At 39.4% G+C, this 26,782-nt stretch overlaps 1 protein-coding gene across 15 annotated transcripts in view; it reads left to right on the forward strand.

Annotated features, from left to right (window-relative positions):
- The window catches only part of FHOD3 (formin homology 2 domain containing 3), a 370,010-nt gene extending 345,172 nt beyond the window's left edge, over positions 1–24,838 (forward strand). For 9 of the 15 annotated variants that reach the window (XM_015282358.4, XM_040695609.2, XM_040695606.2 and 6 more), the window contains 4 exons: positions 307–330; positions 2,976–3,147; positions 5,342–5,503; positions 19,104–24,838. In XM_015282358.4, the coding sequence (XP_015137844.1) occupies positions 307–330; positions 2,976–3,147; positions 5,342–5,503; positions 19,104–19,186 (441 nt within the window). In that variant the 3' untranslated portion in view covers positions 19,187–24,838. Of the gene's footprint in view, positions 1–306; positions 331–2,975; positions 3,148–5,341; positions 5,504–6,191; positions 6,343–19,103 lie in introns of those variants that run through there. The other 6 variants (XM_040695604.2, XM_040695614.2, XM_015282359.4 and 3 more) reach the window with 3 other exon arrangements.
- Positions 24,839–26,782: the final 1,944 nt, after the last annotated feature.

The raw sequence follows: 26,782 nt of genomic DNA on the forward strand, positions 1-26,782 counted from the left end.
GAGAAATATGATGGCTTAGGAATAATTTCAGTTCATACATTCTCTAAGAAAAAACAGGAAATCTTATCCTACTGACAGTGACAGTCTGTTCTGTTTATAGTACGAGTGTGTTGCATTAATTGAAAGACATTAGCCAGTCGATTGTCTAAGGAATGAATTCCTTATATGTTTCGTATTTTTACGGCCTCCTATAATTGTATAAACAGTACCATGGTTACATCTTACTTTGTCATGGTTTGACCATGCTGTCCTTCCTAAATCTTCCTGTTTGTCCTTCTCTGCCCTGTCCTTTGTCTCCGGTGGCAGACTGATGAAGAAGAGGACACTGAGGTATGGTTCTTTGAAAGAGCATGTCATTCCCATGTCCCCTGTGTGCTGTGACATCTAACTTCTAACTCAGATATTACGGACTGCTCAACTCATCTGTTCAACTGGAACTATGAACCATGACATTTTCCTCATAGCTTTTTGGCTCTTATCATAAGAGTGCATTTTTGCAGTCAGCTTTAACCATATGCATACCTGTTCTCTTGAATAGGGATATCCCTATTGATAATGATTGAGACTGGTTTGATCTGAGGACTTAATAATTTAAAGTTTCATCATTTGTTTTCTTTTAGCATCTGTCTGCTAAACTGCAAAGTAGTCAGTAATCTAAATGTTGTAAGGATCATCCGTTTATTTGCGTTAAGGATTTCCATGATAATTTCATAATCATTATTAAGCTGTGTGCGTTCAAATATTCCTATTTTATAAATTGTTTAAAATCATCGGGATATAGGGATGCAAAGTAAATTTTAATGGTTATCTTTGCCATATGAAATGTGAACAAGATAAATGATTCACCATAGAGGCTGGCTATGGCATAGTTTATACATTTATCCTTAATTCCTCCCAAAGATGATGTTAAAAATGAATCAAGGAGTGAATAAATAATTCAAGAACTATAAAGTACTAGTTATATTCATAATAAATCAGTTTATTGCTTTGCAGAGCATCTATTGTGCGATGCATTTTTTGTTCAGCATCAGGCTCTGAACATAAACAACATGGCTTAAAGCTCAGTGTTTCAAAATATCACTTATTTGCTCAAGAGGCTGAGGCTTGGGCATCAATCTACACCAATTTAAGAAGTTAAATTAAACCTCCTGGCTACGTAGCCTCTCCCTAGTGTTGGCTTATGCTGTATAGATTGGGCTGCAGAAAGAAAATTACAGAAATAGACTTTTTATGCCAGAGTTTAACTAACATGTGTGAATACTAATGGGTATCTGAAGTCATTATCATTTTACTTTTCCTAAGGCAGTATTGATTAGATTTACCACCAATTGTATAGAAGTGAGTATTCTTAAATGCAAAACTGCATGTACTTTCATAAAAGTTTCTCTCTAATTTTTTTTTGTCTATTAATTGCACGTGATATTCTAGCACTTGCACATCTTCAACATCAAAATATTCCAAGCTAGTACTTTAAAAACAAAACAAGCTTCTCAGTATTAAAAATAAATATCACACTGTTATATTTAGCTTAGTGCCTTGTAGGGATTATTGTTTTGCTATTCAGCTTGCTGTCCTACCCTGAGAAGTCATTATGTTAGAATAGAATGATCCTGTTGGTGGTTTCCAGATGAAATATTTTCAGTTTGCAGCCTAACAGCCCAGGGGACTCGATCAAAGCTTTGAAAGTAGGGCTCAGCCTTTTCTTCCAATTTACTGTTCTCCGAAGGAAAGGCTCTGAGGTCTGCATTGCTGTAGCTGACTGGCTTGATACCGTCAAGTTAATAAGTAATGTTGTTTAGTATGCAGAGGAGGAACAGAATGCAGCACACCTTCCTTTTTATCTGTGCTGGATCTGAAGGAATAAGAAAGATTAAAAGGAAAAAGAAAACATATTTCAGTTTCTGAAAACTGATAGGACTAAAAGCAGCAAGGGGCATTATTATCTATTGATGTCTGTTTGCTGATGAGAGCCTGTTTCTGTGGCTAGGACTGTATTTTGGATATGCTGTAGTCTTTCTGTAGATGAGAATGATGGAGTGATTACCACTGTTGCAGCCTTTTTCAGGCAGAAGCTGGAGGAGGAGAGCAGCCTAGTGCTTCTGCTTCCAGTGCACAGTGATGCAAGCCCCTGTTCTCCTCTGAAAGCCTCCATTCTTGCTGTTGGTCACCTGGCTGCATTTTTGGAGGGCTGCTTTTAGTGGCTGATGGAGCTGTTGTGTGTAGCTAATCCAGCTGCTGTTGTTAACGTTGTTGTGGTGACAGCGAAGTCACGGGTGGGCTGGGCAAGCAGAGGGCAGATTCCAAAATCTCTCTAAGGTTTTGTTTGTTCTCCTAACTGCTGACAGCAATTTTTGTGTTTTGGCCATGAAATAATTTGGCTGGGTGTCTGTGGACTGGGGATTTTTTCAGCATTACTGGCAATGTATTTTAAGTTTACTGCACATATCAGTGTTTTTGAGCAATGAGAGTTCTCTGTGTAGCACTACAGAGAGGCAGACCAGAGACCCTTGTGCTCCCAGCTCACTCTGACAATCCTGCCTTGATAGTGAAAGGTTATGGTAAAGGACAAAACCACATCAGGGGCTATAGGAGAGAAGGGGACAGAAGGGGACAAACTCTTCAGCAGGGTCTGTTGTGGTAAGACAAGGGGAGGTCATTTCAAACTACAATAAGGTTTTTTATGATAAGGATGGCTGAGGCTCTGCAACAGGTTGCTGGGAGAGGTAGTGGATGCCATGTCCCTGGAGACACTCAAGGTCAGGCTGGAGGGGGTTCTGAGCACCTTGATCTAGCTGTCTCTAGTTTGCAGAGGAGTTGGACTAGATGACCTTAAAAGGGTCCCTTCCAACTCAAACCATTCTGTGATCTGCAACAACAAGGATTTAGGCTTCCCCTCTTACAACTCATCGCCTGGACACTGACCTGTTGTCTGTACTCTTTTTGGTTAAAAAAACAAATCTGCTTTCCTTCCACAGTCCGGAAAGTTCTCCAGCACCTCACCCTCCTCCCCAGTCCAGCCCCAGGGCCTACAGTACGCCGAGGATGCCGCAGAGCACGAGAACATGAAGGCTGTGCTGAAGACCTCCTCTGTCAGTGGAGAGAGCACCACGACGCTGGGGGTTCGCACTCGCAGCCGGGTCAGCCGGGGTAAGTGCTGGCAGCTTCCTGTTAGCCACCTTCCTGCATGGCACTGCAGCTGCAGGGTGGCCTAAGCATGGGTGAAAAGATGGCAGAAAGAGTCAGAAAGGGAGTTGAAAACAACAGTGCTATTTGCACACTTTGAGGTGGCGGTTTGGAGCATAAGCATACAGCCAAAGTAGTGCTGGAGAGTAGTGTGAGCACAGAGCAGCAAAGTACTTGCCTCTGCCTCGTCAGTTTTACTGCTTACTCACACTCCAATTTCTATTCCTGTTTTCATTGTGAAACCAAAATGAGATATACATGGTGTGGTTTTCTCCTGGTGAACAGAAGCAATAGAAAGCAGCAACTCAAATTGAAGAGAAGGGGCCGTGTAGCATTTTATGAATGATAGGAGAGAAAAAAGGGGCAAGAAAAAGACACGAGGATCTTTGATAAGTGGCAGAGCTACTGGATTAAGTGGGGCCTAGGGCCATAAAAAACTGCTGTGGACTGTCCTGCACCTCCTTGCTGTCCCTTCTCTGAGGTCCACAGTGCTATGCTGTTTTTAGTGTCAGCATAGGTGACTTCTGAAAGCTGACACAGAGGAAGTGAAAACCTGACCCAATCCTTTGTTTCCAACACCTGATACTCTGATGGAAGAGTTCACTGATACAACTATTCTTGGCAATAAGGTACCTTTGCTTTTTGTCCAAGACGTGATTCACCAGTATACCTCTTCAGAAGAGCAGACACTAAACCACTTCCTTGTTGCTAAATCATTTTGCAGAGAGTGAGATGACCAGTTTGTTTTCTTTTGTCTCCGCCTTATGCCCTGCTATAAATGCTACTTGGGAGATGCTATTGAAGTAAAGGGGAATACACCAACATTTAAGTTCATAGTTTTCTGTTTTCATATTTCTTTTCCCTTATATCTAGATATCTTACATTTACCTCCTTCTTTTTGGTGCCACTAATACCATATCCAGAGCACCACTATGTGCATGCATTTAGTTAATTAAGGTTTTAAACCCTGATTCCGTTTAATTAGGAGGTTTCACTGCTCCAGTTCCAAAAGCAAGCCAACTAGCTAAAGTAAAAAGATGAAATAATTCAAGCTGCTCTGCACAAGCAGAACAGCTGAAGTAATCCATTGACTGCTAACGAGCAGTGCATCCTGATAATGAGAGTCAGCTTGTGTTCCCCTGAAGAATAGCAGAGGCAGAGGAAGGGTAAGCCAGACAGAAGCTTGTCAGGAGCACTATCGTAATGGAAATGCTCTTGATGAGAGCCAGGAGAAAAGCAGCAGAACAAAGTGCTAATCAAAGCTGTTGTTTATTGACATCAGAAATGTGATATGGAGTAGTCTTGCCAGTGACTTCTAGCTGTTCGCAATTCTAACACACCCACTCCTTTGCAAAGCTTGCTGTCAGTGTTCTCACTACATACTAGCCTTCAAATTATTCAAAAAAGAAAAAGCACGTGGAACAGTAGTCTGTTGTGAAGGAACCAAAAGATGTGTCTGACACAGCTTTGTGGAGTAAGGAGTGCCAGATCCTTGGGTTCAAAGACATGGCTTTCTATTTGTGGCTTTAACCAAAATTGCTTATTTAGCTTTTCAGCTTGCCAATGACTCTTGCTTGTCTGCTCACAGCAGAGTATGTGCTGTTGTGCCAGGACACATATGTACTGAGGACGTGGATTGTCTCTTGTGAAAAGGACAGATAGATATGTCAAACTCTATGTTTTTCCCCTTTCTGCATCCTATGATACAGATGTTTTGAAAGAGATTGTTCCCTCCTTTTGGTAAAAAGGACCTGTCCTGGTAATTTGAATCAGTTTCTTAACGTATGTCCTGTCCTCTAGTCTCTGTGTAATTGGAGCAGAGACAGACATGGCCACACAACACTCCAGCAATTCTCAGCTCTTAAACAGTCTGTAGCAGACATTTGCCAATTGTATGGTCATGAATAAGACTCTGAGACTAAAAGGAGTAGAGAGTTGTAATTGCATTTGAGCTCTCCGTTCTTTGCTGATACAGCAGAGAGTCTAGGTTATTATTTTAAAATATTCTCCATTAGGCAGATTCTTCTCCTTTGGCCAGTTTGAAGTAGCAGTGACTGAGCTGCCTGCTTCAATTCTCCAGAAAGCCAATTGCAAAACCAAAGTGACGCAAGAGGCTCTTCTTGTCTTTTCCCTCAATTTATTTGCTGGACTTTTCCAGGCCGTATCGGTTCATGGAATGCTGGCAATGATGATTCACCTAATGCAACGGATGATGCAGCAGATGAGATAATGGATCGCATTGTAAAGTCCGCCACCCAAGTGCCAAGCCAGCGAGCGGTGCCTAGAGAGAGGAAGCGGTCACGAGCAAATAGGAAGTCATGTGAGTAAATGGTTATTAAACTTCTCAGAAAAAAGCAAATGTGCAAACATTTGTGTATCTTGGTGTTTGAATTTGGCTTCTACTATTGCAGACGTGCACTGGTAGTACCTTGGGAGTATACTTACGATTGGAATATACGCCTCCTACAGTTGTTTCAACAATGTTGTACACAGTGGGTGACTATCTTCTAGAGAAATTCAGATGTCTGTAGAAGCAACAGAAGAATGTTTTCTGGTGCTTTAGGGCTTCTCTGATGACAGTACTTATTCAAAACTAAAGAAGTTAGATCACAACTTCAAACTGAGACTTGCTTAAATGCCATAAGGTGCTGTGAAGTGGCATAAAGATTAATACTTCTGTCTGTAAGCTGTATTTATTCATAAGCAAGATGTAATCTGAGAGATTTCATCTTTTAAAAAATCTTTCATGTTGTATACCATCCTTCTGCTGCCCTGTAAAGCAAAATGTCTGCTGCCCTGTAAAGCAAAATGTCTACTACTTGATTACGAAGTGGTTGTGGAGAAGCCCCTGGGAAGAAAAGGTCACACGTTCATAAAATGGTCTAATATTGTAGCGTGTCCACAGGGCAGAGCTGTGGCATGTGAGTTTGAACAATTTGATTTTGTGCTTTAAAAAATGCAATGTTTAAGAGGCGATGATCTCTCGAGTTTTTTTTCCTTACGTGCAGGGACTACTGCCATTACTGTGAGATGGATAAGTACCCAAAGGATATAAGAATTTGGTGTTAAATGTCATTCACCAAATGTGGCTTTTTGACTACCTTTCCATCCATCTTTTTAGCATTTCTTGGAAGTTAGGACAAAGAGAAGTCAACAACAGTGAGTGAAAAATCACACAGAACTTCTTTTATTTTTGGAGTTGCTCTAACAAAGTTGTTGATCGAAACCATTTGATATAAGCATTAGTTGATTGCTATAAACTAGCATGTGCCGAAAGCATATTCACTTTCACCAACATGCTAAGAAAAGAACTTCTACATGTGGCAAGAGTAAATGCAAAGTGGACACTGGATAGATGAGACAGACTTTCACCAAATAAAATGAGCTGACACTGGATTATTTGCTGTACCCTTTGTCATGCACTGTGCCATACCTCCTCCTAGCATCACCTTCTGCTGCTCCCCCACACAGTTCTGGTGCTCTGCACGTGCTGACTGCCCTAGTTGGCTTGTGTATATGAAATAAACCTCCTGTGTGTTTGCCTATCTCTATGTTTTTTCCTATGCTAAATTGTTTCATCTGTTAGCAACCCTATCCTTGTGCACATGCACCACAAAGTCTGATTTCTGTTTTTTACTGTGTGTTTTTTTCCCAAGGAAGCACTTGCTGAAGAAAAAAAAAAAAAAAAAAAAAAAAGACAATGATAATAAAAATAGTATCTATTTTTTCCACAGAGCCGGCTTTTACACTTATACAGTGCAAACAGTAACAGGGATTAAGCATTCACTAAATGTTTAGGCTGCGACTGATTTCCGCAGTAATTAATCATGATAGGCTCCAGCTCCTTTGCTTGTTTGTTCTTCAAGATCTGGATGAGGCTTTAAAATGGATTAAAAGGCAGTTTCAAAACAAACATGAAGTTCAGCAGTTTAGCATCTCTTTTCATAAATGAACAATTTCACCGTGGCAGTAGCTGGTGTACCTGAGTAACTGAAAATTGAGTAGTTTAAATCTAAAATACACTCAACTAGACTGATAACATGACAGCTCCAGAAAAAGAACAGAGATCAGCCCTTGTCAATGCAGAATGTGAGTTAAACAAGCAAAAAAATCTTACTAGTAGAAATATAACACAAGTCCTCTATGTAAGGAAGTAAATTTTAGGCATAGTTTCATTATTTAGATTTGCAGATGCTATGGTATTTGTTATTGCCGGAGACTCAAATTTCTGTTCAGTTTAGTTCACCAGGTTCAATCTTCAGGTTCCCATATACATCTTTTTGCCATGAGATTAGTATTTAGTTTCATCATAGTGAAACTCAGTTGAAAGGAATGGTTTTTGCTGTGCATTATATACCATGTATCTAACTGTTTTCAGTGCATAACTGAAAATCTTTGAGGCTCACTTAAAATTCATCTGTTTTTAGTGAAACTGAGATGAATTCTATGCCTTCAGCAAGATCAGAAACCCAGAAGATTTATGTGCACTGCATATGTTTGCTGTGGTTTGGGTGAAACTTTCAGATGGGCAAGGGTCTTTTTTGCTATAGACAAAGGCACAAAAATATGAAGTAAACAACAAGTGATAGTCAAGTCAAAGTCAATTAGGGGGAAACAGAAATAGGAATGTGGAAAAGGTTAAGTTAAATTCAATAAATAATTGCTGTGGGAAAAAAATTGGCTATTTTGATAATGTTCCTTTAATAGTTTTACCTTTTGTCTTTGCCGAGCATTGTGACTGTATCTGCTAAGCAGAAAGTTTAGTTAGATCTTAATGATGTGAAAAAATTTAAAGACTCAAGGCAATCAGCAGAACCTTAAATCGGGAGGAGGAATAAGGTAGTGCGTAATCCAAAGACAGATGGAAATGTCTTTATCTGTTAGTTGAAGATACAAAGGGTCACTGATAAAACCAGATGTAACTGAATCTGACTGAGAACCAGTAGGAAGGGATTTGTTCAGCAGGGGCTGAAATGAACTAATGAAAGCTAATGTACATGGTAAGTATGTGATGTCTGAGTTCCTGTGGTGATCTGCAGAGAGAGAATTTATTCTGTTCTGGACCTCTACACAGTTAAGGTTTTTAAGGATAAAATCTGACATTTAGAAATACAATAACCAACTGGAAGTCATTGCCTCATGATGGGTGTTCAGTGACCTGTCTACTGTACTCGAGTGGTGTTAGATATGCAAAAACAGCATTACAGTTGTATTATTTTATTAGAAGCCTCAACAGAGAGCTGCGGGAGTGAATGAGCCACAGAAGTTGAAATGCTCTTTCACCCCTGGAGGTGGTCACTCAAAGACAGCTTCAAGGCAAGTTGCCATGGGAAGATTCTTCTGTTTTTTTGCTCTGATGTGTCAGCAACAGACTTCATCCTCTAGAGATATCAGTTCAGTGTTTTAAAAGCATGAAATAAATTTAGGTTGCAGAATGTACTGCTCCCATTCTAGGACACTGAGGGCAGCTTTCTGTGAGGAAGGTTTTTATAACAACAGGGAGCTGTTCAACTCAGCAAAGAAATAAAAAAATAATATGATTTGGATTGTCTGAATTTTCTGTAAGGTTAAGATGACGTTTACAAATGATGCCATAACAAACAATGAGTGCAAAGAAAAAATGGAATAAGGAAATGTTAAGAATCAGTCTATTTGATAGTCCAAATTCCAGTAAGTATAATTGATAAAGTTAATTTTAGCAACTTACAAAATATGATTACAGACATTGCACCAATGGAACTGGGGGGCCAAAAATGAAATCCTCTGTGTGAGATACCACTGATATTTCAAAAAGTAACTGTAAGGAATGGAGCTTATTCATTTAATTCAAATGGATCTGAATTGGAAAAAAAGAAAAAAGAAAAAAAAAGATGGATGCAAAGTATATAAGCAGAATTTGCTGTGTAGATTACAAGCAGTGAGGCAAGAAACAAATTGTACAAAGATTAGGGCTGTTCCTAAGTGGAAATTCATGAATAACCTGTGCAAATTGTTGCTATCTGGGGGATAAAAATAAAAAAAATTATTCCAGCCATGGCAGCTTTGGTAGAACAGAAGACATGTAAAGACAAAGAGTATCATCCATAAATGACTTTACTTAAAAGAACTGGAAAAAAAAACGCCAGTGCTGGTCAAGTAGGAAATTGATGCTGTTTTCCTTCTAGTCCTGGCTGTTTATTTACAACATCCGTCTCCTAGCATAAAATCATTCTCCCAGGATTAGCTTTTTGTGGAGTAGCCTGGACATCTTTCTGTTTGTCCCGATTAACTGGATAGATCTGTCTCAAGAGTATGATACAATTCCCATGACTCAGCATCGCAAAAATCATACTCCGTTTTTTTAAGTGAGTCAGCATTGAGAAGGTATTCAAACTAATTTTAGCTTATGTAGCGCAATACTTGGAAACGCTGAGCAAGGCAGGGTGGATTTCTGACCTCTGTGAATGACTATGTCAGAGCTCTGAAAAAGGACAAAGAAGAAGTCCCATGGATTCATTACCTTGCTCAAATGCTGACTAAGCCATAGTTTATCATAAAGAGACCATCCAACATGCAGTTCCCTTAAGGCAACTAGACTGAAACACAAACCTGTATATTCCTCCTTTATGAAGTAATTATTAGTATTAGTATTATTAGTATCAGCAGGTATTTCATACCTAAAAATATATTTCCTGGCTCCCTAAAGTCAAGACAGTTGACAAAGAATGACGATCCTATCGTGTTCTTTCCAACAAATAATTTCAGGTAACTGCTCCAAGGAGATAGGTCTTTAAAGATGACTATACAGAATTACATCTATTTAGATCTTCATCTCACCCTGAATGATCATAATGTAGGACCCAGGTGTGACTAATATCTGACAGTAAGTACCACATATTCTAGTGGTGGTTACACAATTCTGCCAGAGGCTTGTTTTTCCTCAACATTGCTTTTATCTCATAGCGTCTCTCCGTGTGTGCACTCCGGTTTCTCTTAAATTTTATTAAAACTAAAAATCTGCTTAGATTTGTGTTGGAGAAATCAGTTTGAAGCAGATCACTGAATCAGAATTTAATCCAGTATTTGAATGAAATGACTTGATCGAAATTATTTGTGATGTTTAGAAAAGAGACAGGAGAGGCATAGAATCACAGAATGGCATGGATTGGACAGGACCCCAAGGATCATCAAGTCCCAACCCCCTGCCACAGGCAGGGCCACCAACCTCCATATCTAATACTAGACCAGGCTGCCCACGGCTGCATCCAACCTGGCCTTGAACACCTCCATGACACCTTATTCTTTTATTAGATGTTGGAATTATATGTTAGCCCCAAATGTACCAGCTAACTGACCTCTTGGATAGGAATACATCTCGTAAGGATTTAATCATTTATTTGCGTAATGACTTGTGGAGAGTAAAACATTCTTACAGTCTTTTTGGTGAAATGGATCTGAGATGTGGCTCAAGTAATCTGTCAGACATGAGTCTGGGGACTGTGGAGGAGATAGGAATTGGGGACTGTGGAGGAGATAGGAATTGAATCAAGATTATATGAATCTTAGACAAATAAGCTCAGAGCTGATGGATTAAGTTTAACTGCAGAACATCCCAGGTCAGGTATTTCTGCTAAATTCCACCTTCAGTAAAAGTGAAATGGGAGTAAGCATGCTGTCATCATGTGCCAAAATAAGGGAAAGAACTCTGCCAAAGGACCAGGCTTGGAAACAGGTTTTAGACAAGTTCTAATAACACGTGCAGCGCTGCTTTTGGAATAGACATGTTTATAAGCAAACAAAATAATAAACGGGAGTCCATTTGAATCCGGAAGTGTGCAATTTTTGGTTGGAAATCACAGAGTTATTCAGTTAATTTTTTCTTCTTCTTTTCTTTTTTTTTTTTTTTCTTTTTTTTCATTATTTTTTATTTTCATGTCACTTCACTTACTTTTTCTGGCTATGAAAAGATACAGAATTGCCAAAATACCAGGAGGGAGACTGTTCTGGTATTTATGGCCAGACTAAAAGCAGGAGTTAATGGAAATTATGCTTAAGAAAAAACAACAGAAACCTTACAAGAAGAAGGTCTATATAAAACACTTTAAAGAATAGCAACTTAGAATTTGCAATGAATTATTTAGGATTTGACAAAGAGGATCCTATCAGAAGTTAGAAGGGGGATAGAGTAATCTAGTTAGTGATGCATATTTATCAACAATTCCTTGTATTTAGAAAAAGGAAATGTTTCATAATTTGTATTAAGTCTGTGTGTCCTCAGTATTGAGCCTTCAGAAGGTCAACACCCCATTAATAAAAATCTAATTATTGAATGAAAGCAGAATGTGAGATAAAACTCTTAAAACTCTGGCGGCTGGGAGGTTATCTTCCCGAGATGCCAAGATAGCTAGTGTCTTTTGGATGCCTTTTAAGTAGTACATTCTTTCATCCTTAGGATGGCACGATCTTTGCAAGAGTGACAAAACTGTGCTGAATGGCCTACAGTAAAATAATAACAGTAATTTAAAAAGCGATATTAATAATAATAAATTAATGGGCTTGCAGCTGACCACAGTAAATGGTAGCAAAGGATGTAACCCATCAGGGTGAGGCCTTTGTAGTCTTTTGCCTCACCACTGCCAGAGGCCAATATCAACAGCTGTAGGAGAAAGAAATGGACAGGTAAGATAATTCTGTACAGTTCCACATGAGGTATCCTTCAGAACAAAAGATTTCATGAAAGCCTGCTCTAAAAGTCAAGTAAAAAATTACTTGTAAGAGAGGCTTAAATTCATTTTCCAGTCACTGTTTTAGAGGAATATATGAGTCATTTCTGTAATGAATTTTATTCTGATGCAAATTTTTTGGTATGGGGCTCATAATTACTGCTTGAAGCAGCTTTATTTTTCTTATATTGAGAAAGTCAGATTGAAAAGTAACCAAACCTGTATCATTCAAATCTCCTTAATTTTGCTTTCAATTCTATTACCAGTGTTCAGAGATCCTGTGCAATATAGTATTTGTTCAATATTAAGCAGCTTTATTTTGATACAGCAGCTGAAAATGAAGCGAGAAAACATTGCTTTGATCTGGGAAGTCAGAATTAAAAATGCAATTTTTACAACAATTTGTCCCTGTAGAGAGAAGACAAAGATGTTGACCGCTATACTCATATACACTGTATTCATATATGTTACGTTATGAACACAATCACAAAGGAGATGATGTAGATATAAGGAGAAAACTGCTGCTTCAATGAATTGTTCCTAGTGATTTTAGAGCGACCGCCACTTTGTGTGATCACGTCTTGCCCAGACATGCTGCTCTGTGGAGGAAGAGGTGGCCACAGCTTGGATTTTGGTCTTAGCACAGAATTTGGCAAATGAAGCCCGTTGCTTGGCAGAATCCCACAGCTGAGCCAGACCATTGCCACATCCTTTTGCTGTGTCTCAGCATTGGGATAACCAAAAATAAGAGTGATCTGCAACATTTCCTGTGCTTCTAGACAAAGATTTATAGGTGCTGGAATTGTTCTGGCCATCTCTTCTTACCCAAATGGCACTTTGTTACGAGAAAGAGCTGAAGGTAACATGGAAGAAACTGGGAAGTGATGGGCAGCTGGTAAAAAGCAAACTATGTCAGTATAAGTAGGAGGTCAAGCTGTTCATGGTCCCTGGTCACAGAATTTTTGTATTAACATTTTCATTTATTATTTTTTTTTTTTAATAATTTATGCTTTTGGTACTTATTCAACTGTAGTTCTGTAGAAAAGAAAGCTGATTTTACATCATTAGTTTGCATTTTCCAAGACATACAAATAGTTAATTTCACTTTCACCAATCTGCTATTCATTGTGTCAGTGAATTCATTTATAGTACACTGTTTCTTTTTAATTGGCATATTGTAAGATATATTTCAAGGCTTTTGAATTTTTGTTGCAAGATTTATTCCCAAAATTGGGATAGTTAAGTTCCAAGTATTAAAAAACTAATAAATGGTTAAGTTACACACTGTTAGCCTTCTGTTGATAGGATATACGTTTTGTTTTGTTTCTTTCTATAAGTTTTTTTCGTCTGTAAGTTTTTATTTTTCTTTCTGTAAGGCTTTCAAGTTTAACACTGATCAGCAGCATGCTCCTTATATATACATCATCCTTCTTGAAGAATTGTTTTCAGCATCAAGAGTAAGCAATCAGAAGCAGTGACGAGATCAAACTGCTGTTATGGAAAGCACTTCGTCTGAGATCAAGAAAAGATAAGGAGGTAGAAGGTTGCTCCTTACAAAAGAGCAGTAACAGATATGGTGTCTCATGCAGTGTTCTAGACCATTGTGATACCATAGCTGCCAAAGAGAGCCCTCTGCTGCCACGAAGAAGTGTAACACAAGGATCTCTGTAAGCAGGAATTTGACTGCACTTGAATGCAAGTGTCAGACACATTTGAAGGAAAATCTTTGTTAGGAGATGGAAAAAAAATTGTGTCACACAAATATACAATACATTTATTTTGCCTTGGTCAAAAAGTGTGTATGTATGTGGGTGTATAATTATATATATATATGGCTTTCTCTAGGCAGAACAATGCCACCTGATCAGCATACCTACAGGATTGTTGTGATAATAGTTACTTTTAATCTGATGGGCCCGTGTAGCTGATTCCTTCTGCTGTTGTATTTTCCAGCACAGATTCCTGATGGAGATAATTGATTTGAGTTCCCCAGAACCCGTGTATTCAAACATGGTCACACTTCCCTGCCAAGTCACTCCCAAGCTCTGTGCTTATAAGCCTGAGCTACCCACTTAGTGAAAGTCTGTTACTTAATCATATATCACTTTAAAATAGACTTCAAGTCATTTTAAAATTTGAAAATGGAATTTAAAGGCTGTATGTCTAAAGCAGTTGTGTTAGATAGCTTACTTTCTGTATCCTATTTCCTGCCTTTTTAGTCCTGTGCATTGTTAATATATGGTCTAGTCTTACATAGTGCTTACACAGTCTCAGTTGTTACTGAGCTCTATATTCTTGATACTTCATCTATTAATAGTGGAATCACTTCAGATGGATGGATTTAAGTGGGAAAAATGATGAAGGAGGTGGCAGCAGGATTGCTTTTAATTTAATTCACAGAACTCCTACAAATTAGGGTGCATTTTTTGTCACAGGAAGTTTTCAAGAAAGGAGTTATGTCCTTCTTTCCTCTTTACTTTTAGGACTGTATAAATGATTGCATGTGAAATAAGCAGGAAATTCCAGTTTCAACTACACGTCAATATTACTTTAAAAACAGTATCTTCATGGTATTTAAAGCAATAATACTTTTTGTTCCTTAAAACATAAGCTACCCAGAGAGGAACAAGTTAGGGTGTGTTACTTCGTCCGTCAACAATGCCAGACTCCTCTTTATGTCACCGATAGCATCTGTTACTCCTGGTTGTGGCTGCACTACAGTTTCTTGTTAGGAGAGACTTGCTCCATCTATGAAGCAGAACTGCAGGACAGTCACACATTGTCTCCTGGAGCTCTCAGTGCGGCTCCCCCAGGCAAAGACCATGCATCACTTGGCTTTACTTCTTCAGAGAGGTTCCTGCAAAAATCCAAAAACTCACCTACAAATCACTGTAAGAAAATCTCTACACATCGTTTTACTATTTTTTTAACGAATTTAGGCCTACTCATATTGTGCAATGATAAACATGTAACTAAGCTTAAGTATGGCATATATAGACAGTGATATAATAATACACAAATGCAGAAAAAGATTAAAAGAAACGAACGTGGTCAAGAGTGTCCAGATTGAGCTTTTGTGTTGCAAATTGCCATTGGCAAACTCTCTGGAGTAAAGTCCGAGACAATAAATTGAATATATGAAAAAATAGACTGGGTGTGCAGGCTGCATTTTCAAAGGGTAACAGAAAATAAAATTAGGATACATGAATTGAAATGATATGGTGGAGCTAGTCTGCATTGAGTCTTATAATCTGCTTTCCTGCTGTCCTTGCTGTGTAATTTGCAGCCACCTAGAATTTTCTTTGTGCCAAATGAGCAAGTAGCAGCTGCATTACCTTTGCATCTGGGCCTGGAGGAAAGTTCTGTGGCTGCCGTATCTTTTTATAGTAAGAGCGACACAAACTCTGCAACTTCTCAAGGAGGAAAATGGTCCTATTTATGCAGAGAATATTCTGCGTTGCAAATGACTTTGCCATACAAGTGTTATATACACATTCCAGAATCCATTGCAAAAGGCAGATTTTTCTTGACTGTTTGTTGCATCTTAAATAATAAGAAATTAAACAACAACAACAAAGTAGGAGGGGAAATCAGGAGCACCATTTGCCCTTTAAAGAGCCATCAGCCCCTTAATAATAGTGTCTGACAAAACTACGCTTAGGGAATCACCTTTTTAAAAACATCCCCACGTTCTGGGAGGGCCGTATGTCTGTGCAGATTCTGACCCAGAGGGCATAGTCAAATTCATCAAGTTCCTCATGAGCATGCTGCATTCTGCCAAGATATAAAATAAAATTCTAGATTTCCTGATTAACAAAGAATATCATACCCTCTGACCCCATAAAAACAACATTTGGTTTCTTGGTTATGGAATCTCAGCAGGCCTTGACTGTGGCAAGAGTAGAAGTTATTTTCTCCCTCTGTTATGTTTCTTTAGCAAACATTTTAAAAATTGCTTAAAGAACCTAAAAGGTCATTTGAAAGCCTTATTTTTATTGTCACTGCCTCCAAAATACATTCCATAACTCAGTTTAATGTGATCTGCAGCAGGCCAAGAGTTTTACAAGCCAAGATATTATGTCTAGTCCAGTCAGAGACACGACAGAGTTCACTGCAGAGGGGAGAGTGAAGATCTAGTTTGAGAAATGTAATTTTGCAATGCCTATAAAACATGGAAGGAAAATATCTCTCCGCATTCAATTCCGATGACTGAACGTGTCCATGACCTCTCCCAGTGTGAAGGAGCCTTACCAAATCCATTATGAGGAAAAAGAAAAAAGTCCGAGGACATCTGTTTAACAACATATCACAAGGTTCACCCACCTCCCTGAGTGGTCCCTGCTCCTGTAGATAGCTCAGCTACCTTATGGCTTCCTTGCCCACAAGCCTTTGCAGTCCACCAGCCAGTGCAGAGAGCAGTGAAAAACCCTCATACTACTATCAGCTACTGCTGATGCTGCATCCATCAGCTGTATTGTCCGATGAGGATAAGTACTGTGAGTAATTTGCACATACTGCATGTAATTTTCATACAAAGATACCAATACCCTTTATCAGGCCACTTGCGTCTCCCTGAGTGCAAAGTCCTACAAACTACAAGTGGATTCATCTGTGTCTGGTTGGCTGAAAGCAAGAATTCAGTCATTGGAATCTGGACTGTGATTCTGTCAGCTGTTATCCTTCAGGTTGCCTGCTGATGGTAGACAGCTTGAATCTTGCAAATAGTCACAGTACTTCGCAGCACTTGGCCCCACATGCTTAGTTTATACAAGTCAGCAGCTGACTGTGTTTATGGGAACCATTCTGTCACTGGCAAGTTTCTTCACCTCTTTGCTTTTTATTAACCATTTTCTTGACAGTCTCATTAGGACTGCCAAACTCTTGAATCATTCGGAGCTGTTTCCTCAGAACTGCTGCCCTTAAAAGCTCAGGTCACTGAGATGTCTTAAATCCAAGTTATCTTTCTCTGTGTCATAAGAGAGACCTGGATAAATAGGAACAATCAACTGAGGGATGCAAAGGGATTGTTCTGTTTAATTACAATTCACTGAGTGCTGTCATTTCTATTTGCTTAACAGTGGCACAAAAAGTATAAACCAGGGGTTGGCATCTGTTGCATGAGGTGTGTGGCAGACCCAGGACAAGGCACTAGTCCATGTCACATGCTGCCTTACAGGACTTTTTTAGTCATCCCAGGGTTATGCAAGGCTCTCTGACAAAGGCGCAATACATTTGATAGATCTGCATCTGGAGGTTCAGAGAAGTCTTGTTTATTTAAAGAAGAAAGTGTTGTTTCTGTCCATGTTTGTTTTTCATGAAGATGGTTTCTGCTATGGAATTTTAGCTCCTGATTATGGCTTTTTAAAGGAAGCTCACACAAGTTTTTTTGAAGAGACCAATATGTTATTGTAAATGCATTTGGCTTTCTCTGGTAAGCTTGTAATTCGGTAACCTGGGCTTGGCTCCTACCTGAAAAGCTCTACTTTAAATCAGTGTATGTGAGTCTCTATTAAGACCCCTGCAGTGTTGATGGCTAAGCTAGCTGTGGTACCTTCTTTGCTCACATACTATAGAGTGTACAGAAAAAAAAATGATCTGAGCAGGTTGCTAATCAAGGTGAGAAGTTCAGGGTAATCTTTGCATGTAATGAGAGAAAAATTTCTGCTGTAGCTTTCTTGTATTTGTTCTTTTGCTACTGTTGTATTTAATTTGATACAGAAATACACAGTGTAGGATTCACTGAGGCTGTGGAGTCCAAAGGTCTTACACTCAAATCTGGAATTGAATGTTTGTTATTGGATATTCAAATATCTGATCTGAGAAACATGAAACAGTGCCAATGATGAGGAGTGAAACAAAACTCAGTGCTGGGTGTTCTGAATCATGGAGACCAGAGTATTTTCAAAGTGTTTTGCTCTTCTGATAGCACTTGTTTAGTTTTAACTCACTTTGTCTTTACGAGTTGCATTTAACCCCATGCTGCTTTAACCTGAGCATCGTTAAACTTGGAAGATATTGCTGATCCCTATTGTAGGAAAAAGAGGCTGTCAAGAAAGGCTGCCATGAAGACCTCTGGTGAACTTTAGTCATTTTTCAAACACTGCAAGAGATAAGATTTAGTCTTGAAAAGAAACTTTCAAGTAACAGTTTGGTAATGGTGGAGCAATTATACATTTGGTACTCACATCTCACTTAATTAAACTCAGTAACTGATGGAAATGGTTTGACTATTACACATAGGTCATATTTGTCCTACCTGCATTATGTCAGATGTACAGATGTGCCATCTTTTGCCCTTCTGTTATCTCCTTGTTTTCGATACTGATCCATCCACTCCTCTCACTCCCACCAGACCCTTGAATGTGACCACCCAGTTTCAGTTACATGGGATCAATATCTTTGGAAGTTAGATGACTGAATTACACTAGATGACAGCAATGCAAGAAGTTCTTAACCACCAACTGTAATTCCTTTCTTTAGCTTTTCCTCTAGACTTAATTATTTTGAAACTCCGAATATATTTTGTTCAGTGTAGTCATTGTTTATGCTATGCATGCAGCTTAAACTTTTAAATGTGCATCTTCTACTTACCGTTCAGAACACTTCATAGGAAAGTAAGAAATGAAAATTTGACCAAGATTTATCACTCAAATTCATATAAAATTATGTACTCTACTAGTGACAAAGATGATGAGTTGGGGGCTTTGATGAGGGAACATGACAGAAGAAAAGGGAGTGTGTATGAGCACATTACTTATAATGATTTGAATGGACTATAAAATTATAACATTTTAAATCTTTTAACTGTGGGGAGTTTATTTTTACACTTTCGAATGGTCACAAAGGATTTAACAGTGATAAATTCAATTAAGCCCTATAAAGATCCAGAAGCTCTTTTAAAAATTCTTTATGAGATAATGGGGCACACGATACTTTCTGTGGACTGAGAATCCAGTTATAAAATCTTAGAGAAAAAAAAAAAAGATCTTAAAATGCTGTGATATTTATCCTGAGAATTTTTTGTTGTCTAAATGACAGTAACAAATGGCTTTCCCCTGACTTTTTGGAGTTGCGTAGCAACTCTTGATCTGATTCATTATGCATGTTAAGTGTTTTTCAGCTGAAATTCTCCTGTAATTATCACTTTTAATTGTTTGCATTTTCTTTTTTTTTTATTATTTTTTATTTTCCCTCCTTTTGGAATTTATGGTCATAAAGTGAGAAGGACACTAAAGAGCGGACTGACACCAGAAGAAGCCAAAGCATTGGGCCTCATCAGCACCTCTGAGATGCAGGTTTGACGTCCCAGAGGCGGCGACGAGAAGAGTCATCATCTGAAACACATGGGCTGACAACCCTTCGGTGTGGCATTGTGGTGCCAGCCTCGTCTGCTGCTCCCAACATCCCATCTTCTGTTAGTTTAATTTTAATAAGCATAAAAAGTGGAAACCCACAGCCAGGCCAGGAGAAGGGTGTGCCGCGGCTCAGCACAACATCCTGACAGTAGCTAGGGAAGAGCATGAGTGCTTGTAGGGTGAAAGCATGTGGCTGCTTCTCTCATGGTATGTTGATGTGGATTGGAGGGGGCTTTCTCTGAGTTATCTGTCATTATGTGAGCTGTGTTTGCGTTGGCTTTCCTTGTGCCCCATTTTAGTCATTGTAAATGTATGGCATTTTGTCAATGCAATGAACAGTCCTTAAAGAAGCAAAATAACTCCTGTTACAGCAACCCCGATTTTCCTGAAACTGATTCATTAAGCAAAGATGCACAGTCTGTGCGACCCTGTGGTTTGTTTTGTTTTACTTTGCCACCAAAGAATGTAAAAATGTATGTGTACCTTTGTATATGTACAGAATGAATGTGTGAATATATGTGCGTGTATCTATACACACTCATGGTGTGAAGTCATGCTCCTGCTGAACCTAGCTAGACCATGACTGTCACTCTGGGGCCTTACCCTCCACCAGGACAGGAGGAAAAGAATGTCTTTTTGTAGAAACTCAATGTTATTCCATTGTATTCATCCTGTGGGGAAGGAAATGGCCTGCAATACAAGCAGAGAGTGTAGGATCCTGAACTCATGTGTATTAATACACGCTCATACTGTACATAGCACCATGGACACAGAGGAGAGGTCACAGAATACTTCTCTCTTGATGAGCTTTGGCTATGCTGTCCATTTGTACAGTTTCAAAGAAATTTGCGCCTACCATTTACACACTCAGTAAATGCATTCAGATAGTAACATCAGAAAGTTTCGTTTACTTGCCTGTGCCCTTCATGCTGCTTTTCTCTGCTGCAAGATAATGTGGTGGTGATTTATTTCAAAGTAATTGATCTGAACATGAAATGGCCCTGCTAAAAGCCTGCTGTGGTTTTGCTGTTCTTTACTGTCTTTTTTGTGTGTGTGTGATTATCCTTGATGAGAGGGTACCACAGTGAAAACTCCAGTATGCTTTCCCTTATCTCACTGTTTGATAACGGACTTTTTGTAACTGCCCTCAGCATGTGTATTTGGAGAACTTTTAGTTAGCTCATCTGCCATTAAGTGGAAGACAAACACATCAGTGAAGATGAATTGAACGCATTCACCCTAGCCAGTGCTGAAGCATTTTGAAGAGAACTACAGTTAACAGTAACATAAAAGGGAACTTTTTAAGCCAAAGTCTGTAAATGACTATCCTCAAGGATGCACAAGATTATCTCTTTCCATTGCCTTAGACTCTAAGATTAAGGGAATGCGTGCCTAGAAGTAGCAGTTGAGGCTTCCTTCAAACCAGATGGCTGGGGAACAGCAGTTTAGTCATAGTAGCAGGAACTAATTCTGATTGCAAAACACACTAGAAGAGTAGGATTAATTAGTCTATGCTGGGCTTGTAGTGTCATAGCTGTGTTGTTTCTGGCACTCAAGTTAAGTCAAGTACATCTGCAATTTACTCTGCTCTCTTTAAGGACAGGATAATCCCAGATCGTACAGGTGATTGGCAACAAACAGAGTGAACCTCTGAAACCTTGATCATTCATGGTGTCACACTGAATGGAGCATCCAATTGGTTAGAGAATCAAGTAGCTGACAGCTCTACAACAAGATCTGCGGAGGAGCATCCTATCTGTGCTGTCTCCACTCTCAGTAGTAATATTTCAGTTTTTATTTGCTGTTGTCTTGGATCTTCACATGCCGAAGTCTGTGGAGTAAAAAATCACTTGTGAGTAAAGGTTCTTAAGGGTGGCATTGAGTAGGATGTGATTTTCCCCTCTGTTAAAAAGTCAATTTTATATGCAGGCAGAAGGCAGCAGTTTTGTAATTAATAAAATGTGTTGTGTGTTGAAAAGCTATGAAAAAGAAGGTCAGGAAACAGAAAGAAGTGGCATATAATTATCTCACTATAAAATAAGCAAGACCTACTAGCATCTGGGGTTTAAAGCGAATCTTTATGTGCTGCTTTCTACTATGAACTTTAGAAATTTGTCTTAAGAATGTTATAAACAAAGAAATGAAGGTAATGGTGGTTTGTGGAGGTCTCTGAGGTCTGAAACGAGGAAGACACCCTGAATGTAATAGTTATGTTGAGCTGTTATACCTATTTAGTGATAAAAGAAGCCCAAATGCAACAAAACGTATTTACGTTGACAGAGGTTCTGCATATGATTGGAGAGAATCACACATCTTTAAAAGTCAGTATTTTAACTAAAATTTGCTCAATGTGCAAAGTGATTGGCTGTTTGTGACCACTTGCTAACTGGAAGTAGGTTTGTGTCATTTAGATATAGCACATTATCTGTGCCTGAAAGAATAATGTTGCTTATGAATTGTAAATAGTTGGACTTAGGTATTTTCCATAAATATTGAAAAAAAAATGTGCAACATTTCATATGCTGCTTACCAAGGAAAAATGTAAATATGGTGAACAGGGTTAGAATACGGTCAGAAAAAATTACCCATGTATTTCAGATTCTTTGGATGCAAGTGTGTACACGTGAAGCATACTATTCCTTGTCCCTTATGGTTGGCTATCTGTGTTCTTTTCCTAATCTTTTGCTCTCTACCTGTAAAACTGATACCAATTTTTCTGAAGGATAACTTGGTCTTGTTTACAAGTAATATGCAGTAAGGCTAATCTGTAGTTGTCAGTGTTTACTGCAACGAAATGATCAAAAGCAGGAATAATTCAGTAACTACGGGAAACTTTTCTATTTCAGTTCATCATAAAAATGGCCAGGAGCCCAATGCGCTAATACTGAAGGTGGCATTATTTCCTCCTGTGTCTGCTAACATGTCCTGATTCTGGTAATAACATTTGTTCTCCATAATCTAACCAATGGATTCCAGACGAAATGAAGGAATTGGCTTTGTTTGTGTGCCTCTTTCTGTCTGATCATCTTGCAGCCTTCAGAGTTTGAGTTACTGCCCATCCCTTCACCATCCAGAGAGATCACCGTAAGGATACAGCAGTTGTTTTAAAATGCACGTGAGATGAGGATTGGTTTTGTGACAAATAGAAAAGGTCTTAGAAACCTAATGTAGCTGTTTCTCACTTAGAGATCCATTAAGGCTAGTTTACAACACTTGCAACCACAGTAACTCCCACACTCACCTTTTATACAGAACCAATCAGTTGCAAATTTAGTGCCCAGAGTTTTGAGTGTCCTCTGAGTTCACCAGTGATGTTCATTTCAGCACCCATCTGCTGTCAGTAACTTGTCTGCCTGCCTATCACCCTAATATCTTCCTGATTTGGATACTGAGTTAAACTTTAGCATCTGAAATGGGTGCCAGAGGGAAGCTGTCCTAATTTTCTTGTCTCTCTTGGTGTTTAAAAGCAGAACGTACTTAAATACTTCGTAGTCCCTCAGTCCCAACTGAGGGATAGCTTCCAGTAGCAGTGATGGGGCTGTGGTGAAGAAACTCCCCCAGGGAATGCCGTGTTCCACAACTGGGAAAGAAAGATCCCTCACAACAATGAAAGGCATCACTCCTCACCTTTCAGTGAGTCTGGGCAGCCTCATGGATCGCAGTTGTTTTATAGCCCATTGGTTGCCACATGTGACCCTTCTGCTTGATAGACCCCTATCCATAATCCAAAACATTTAACAAAATGGTTTTCAATGAGGGTCTTTCTTGCTCTTGCAAGTACTGGAAACAGTGTCAAAGGCAGTGTTTGAAATATGCTTTTTTTTTTCCTTTTTTTTTTCTCTTTTGATTTCCTTTTATTGCAAATCTCTAATTGACTCTGTCAGCAAAATAAGGCATCAGATTTGTGGGCAGACAAGCCTTTGTTTTTCACTTAATAGACAGTTACATGGAGTATCTAGATAGATAGGCTCTCATGTCCCAGCATAACAGAAATTTGAAGTGAGAGCATGGCTGTCAGCAGGGCCTGTTGCGAGGTGCTCCCTTCCTTCCACGTCAGCTTCAGTATTCCTTCTGTCAGGTGTCCCCTCTACACTGCTGTCCCTGGTGGCACAACAAAAACAAGTGTCCATCCAAAGATGCTCTCAAAATGCAGCATGGTGGTTGTTTTCACAACACTTTGAATTCACTTGGATGCAATGGGGACAAGGAGTCAGCTCTGCAACTTCACACCCATTGTCCATGCAGGCAGCGGACATATAGACTGCCTGTAGCTCATGGATGAGCAGAGAGCATGGTGTCCCTGAGCTCTCATCCTCTCTCCCTTTCTCTCCTGCTCACTCACTGCACGCACACCGCTCCTCTCACGGCCTTTGGGATGGGTGTTGCATGTGGGTGTAGGCAGAGAGCGTAATCCCGTGCAGCATTCATATGGCCCTGGATTTCCAGAATCTGGACTCCGGAAATGCTGTCTAGGCTGTAAGGACTGTGACTGTTGATGTTTTTCTGCAGGGAAAACTGCCAGGTACTTACAGGCTCCGAAAGAAAATAAACGGAAGCAATTTCATAAGGGAAGAATGTTTGGTTATGGAAAACTATTGAATCTGATTTGCAAACGCTTGAACAGCACGTGAAGCCGGGGCAGCAGCTGGCGGGACTGGCATCACAGATGCAATTGCAGGAGTTTTTTGCTGAGCAGCTTTGTAGTTCCATAGCAAGTACGTCAAAAGGAGATGTTTCTGAGATGTTGTATAGTTTTATGTTTACGCCAAAAAAAAATAAAAAATAAAAAAAATATTTCTAATTAGTCCATTTCACATTGAGTGGCAGATAGAGATATATTTTGTTTAATCACTAACACAGAGGCTTCTGTGGAAGAAAAGGTTTATTTGTAGCATTGGGTGCATTTCACCTTTTTAAAGACTGTCTTTGCGCGTATAGTGTCCTTTCTGTGAGCTGGGAATTGTAAAAAAATGTAAAGTAGAAAAGGACGTGTTTCTTAGACGAAGGAGAAATACTGTAAAATTGTGTAAATGTCACTACTCATGTTTTCGTGTTCTGTGTAGCATAGTGTAAAATAGGCTTTCCAGCAGTGTTATTCTGTGAATTGTAATTTAAAAAAACAAGCCATGCATGGTCAGAGATATTATCTACAGGTCCTTCTGTTTGGTTGGGTTTTTGTTTTTGTTTGTTGTTTTCTCATTTTAGGTAAATTTGTTTTATGTTAAATTTAATTGTCCATGAAACTGCATTTTTGTTTCTCAGTTTTATTTCATAAAGAACTTGAATTACTCTTTAATATTTTACTACACACAGAGCTCACCTACAGTTTGTATTCATCGTTCAGAAGCTTTGTCACACGTAGTGTAAACCAGGAGGGTTTTCTTTTTAACGCACCCCTTGGCTGCCTCTTCTCCCCACACTCTTTACTGTCTGGAAAGATGCAATCACACTTTTTCTTTTTTTTTTTTCTGTGCCATGCAGGGTCAATTTGGAAAACTGACCACAGACCTGTGTCCAAAATTTCTTGATATAAGTAGTTAAAGAGCTCACCTCTACAGCATTATGTAAACACATCATGCAATAAAGCTTTATAAAGCAGTGGCTGTACTAGTTCTGTTTTTGTTGGTGGAGACAATGGTGGGAGCTTTGGTGAGAAGTGGGTGGGAAGGGAGCTCGTGGGTTGGTTTCTTCGTATCCTCTAGTTACCTGCAAAGCCAACACATAGACTGCAAAACAGCTATTATTAAATCATCTGGGTGGTCTGAGCATTAAGAATGGATCTTTTAGCCCTTCGTTCACAGTTTGAATCCAATTCCTTCCAAAGGAGCGAAGAAAATGAAAATGTGTCTCTGGTTCTCAAGGGTTTCCATAATCTAACCCTACAAATCTTTGCTAAACATAGAAAGTTACTGTGTGCTGCCATTGGCTCTGGGCTGATTCCTGTCTTAAAAATACGTGCACAGAGCACTTTGTATGTAAGATAGGAGATTTACAGAAGCAAATATAAATAAAATGGATAACTACCTCTATGTGGAGGAGCATTTCAGATTCCCTCTGCATCAGAACATGAAATACTTGCCATGGCTGCCAGTGCTTTATGTCTGTAAAGGTGGCCAGCAGGACAAGGCATGCCTGTTGCCTTGGCTGAAATACACCACGTGCATCACCAGGGTATATAATTTCCTGGTGCCACCTCAGAGTGTGCCTGGACAGGCAGTGTGCTTGCTATTTTCTCCATTTGCTGGGGTCCAAATCTTCCTTGCCGTTTCCCAGTGCTTCCAAGAAACCAAGTTGGCAATCAGAAAATCTATGCCTCTGCTGAGAAGATGTGCGGTGATTTGGGCATCGGCCCTGCCTGCAGGTTCCATGGCTATGGGGAGATGATGGGTGTCAAACCAGCACATAGAAACGCAAAGGGCTTCATTTTCTACTGCTACTCCCACAGTACACCATTCACAGTCCGTTATCCTCTGGCACTGTGCATGTAATCAGGTCAAAATATATTACTCTGAGACAGATACATGTGTTTATAGTAGCACTCTGGAAGATACAGTGGTTTAACTGAGAGCCTGAGAATTTTCACGTTTCTGAGGAAGTAGACGTTGATATAAAATGGTTTCCCTGGGGAAAACCACCACCTTCCTTCTTTTTAATCATTTTTTCAAGTTGTTTCAGATACATAGGGTGCCTTTTGGAACATGGCTGAATCCCTGACAAAGCTGCTTAGCATTCCAAATGCACTGGTGTAAAGTCTAGAGGATGAAAGGCTACTAGCCAGAAATGTGGTAATGCTTTTTAGAGTAAATATATAAAACTAGTTTATTGGCCAGACACTTTTCTATCACAGTATATCCATTAGCAATTCTGAATTCCAGATGTGCAATGACAATGTGTACATATATTTTTCAGACCTTGTGCCCAGTCAGAGCTCATATAGTGATGCATAGGAGCCTCTGCACTGCAGTCGGGGAACAAATAAGTACACAGCTTATCCAGTGCACAGCAGCGTGCCCTGCTTTATAGACCCTACGTAACAGTTTGAGAACAGTTAGAATCTTCTCTTTTTTTTTTCCTATCATAATTACTCCAAGTTTTCTGATAGGAATGCAGTTTGGAAAAGGGAGAGGGCTGTGCTTGAATCTTCACCTCTTGCAAGTTTCTTCACAGGAAATGAAGAATGACAGCTGCATTCCATTAGTCAGCTATCTGATGAGACAGACCTCTGCTGGGAAATCATGAACAGAACGCAAGCTGTGCAAGGTACCATGCCAGCCAGGGCCTGTGCTCCTCACCAATTAGTTTTGAGAGGTCACGTCCATGAGTGGAGGTATTATACTGAGCAGTGCTTCTCTGTTCCCAGGATTCAGGGGGCACCTCTCTTCCTGCTGTTCCACCAACCTCTCACTTTGCTTCTTGGGCTGAGTCAAGAGCTTTTCATTTATTTGTCTGGATCTATCTGCAAAACACAATGGAGCATTCCATTTCCAGATTATATGTACCAGCACTGTGAAGGGTGAGAACCTTTCAGAATCACTGAACACA

This window comes from Gallus gallus, chromosome 2, assembly GCF_016699485.2.
Source record: "Gallus gallus isolate bGalGal1 chromosome 2, bGalGal1.mat.broiler.GRCg7b, whole genome shotgun sequence".
Taxonomy (NCBI): Eukaryota; Metazoa; Chordata; class Aves; order Galliformes; family Phasianidae; genus Gallus; species Gallus gallus.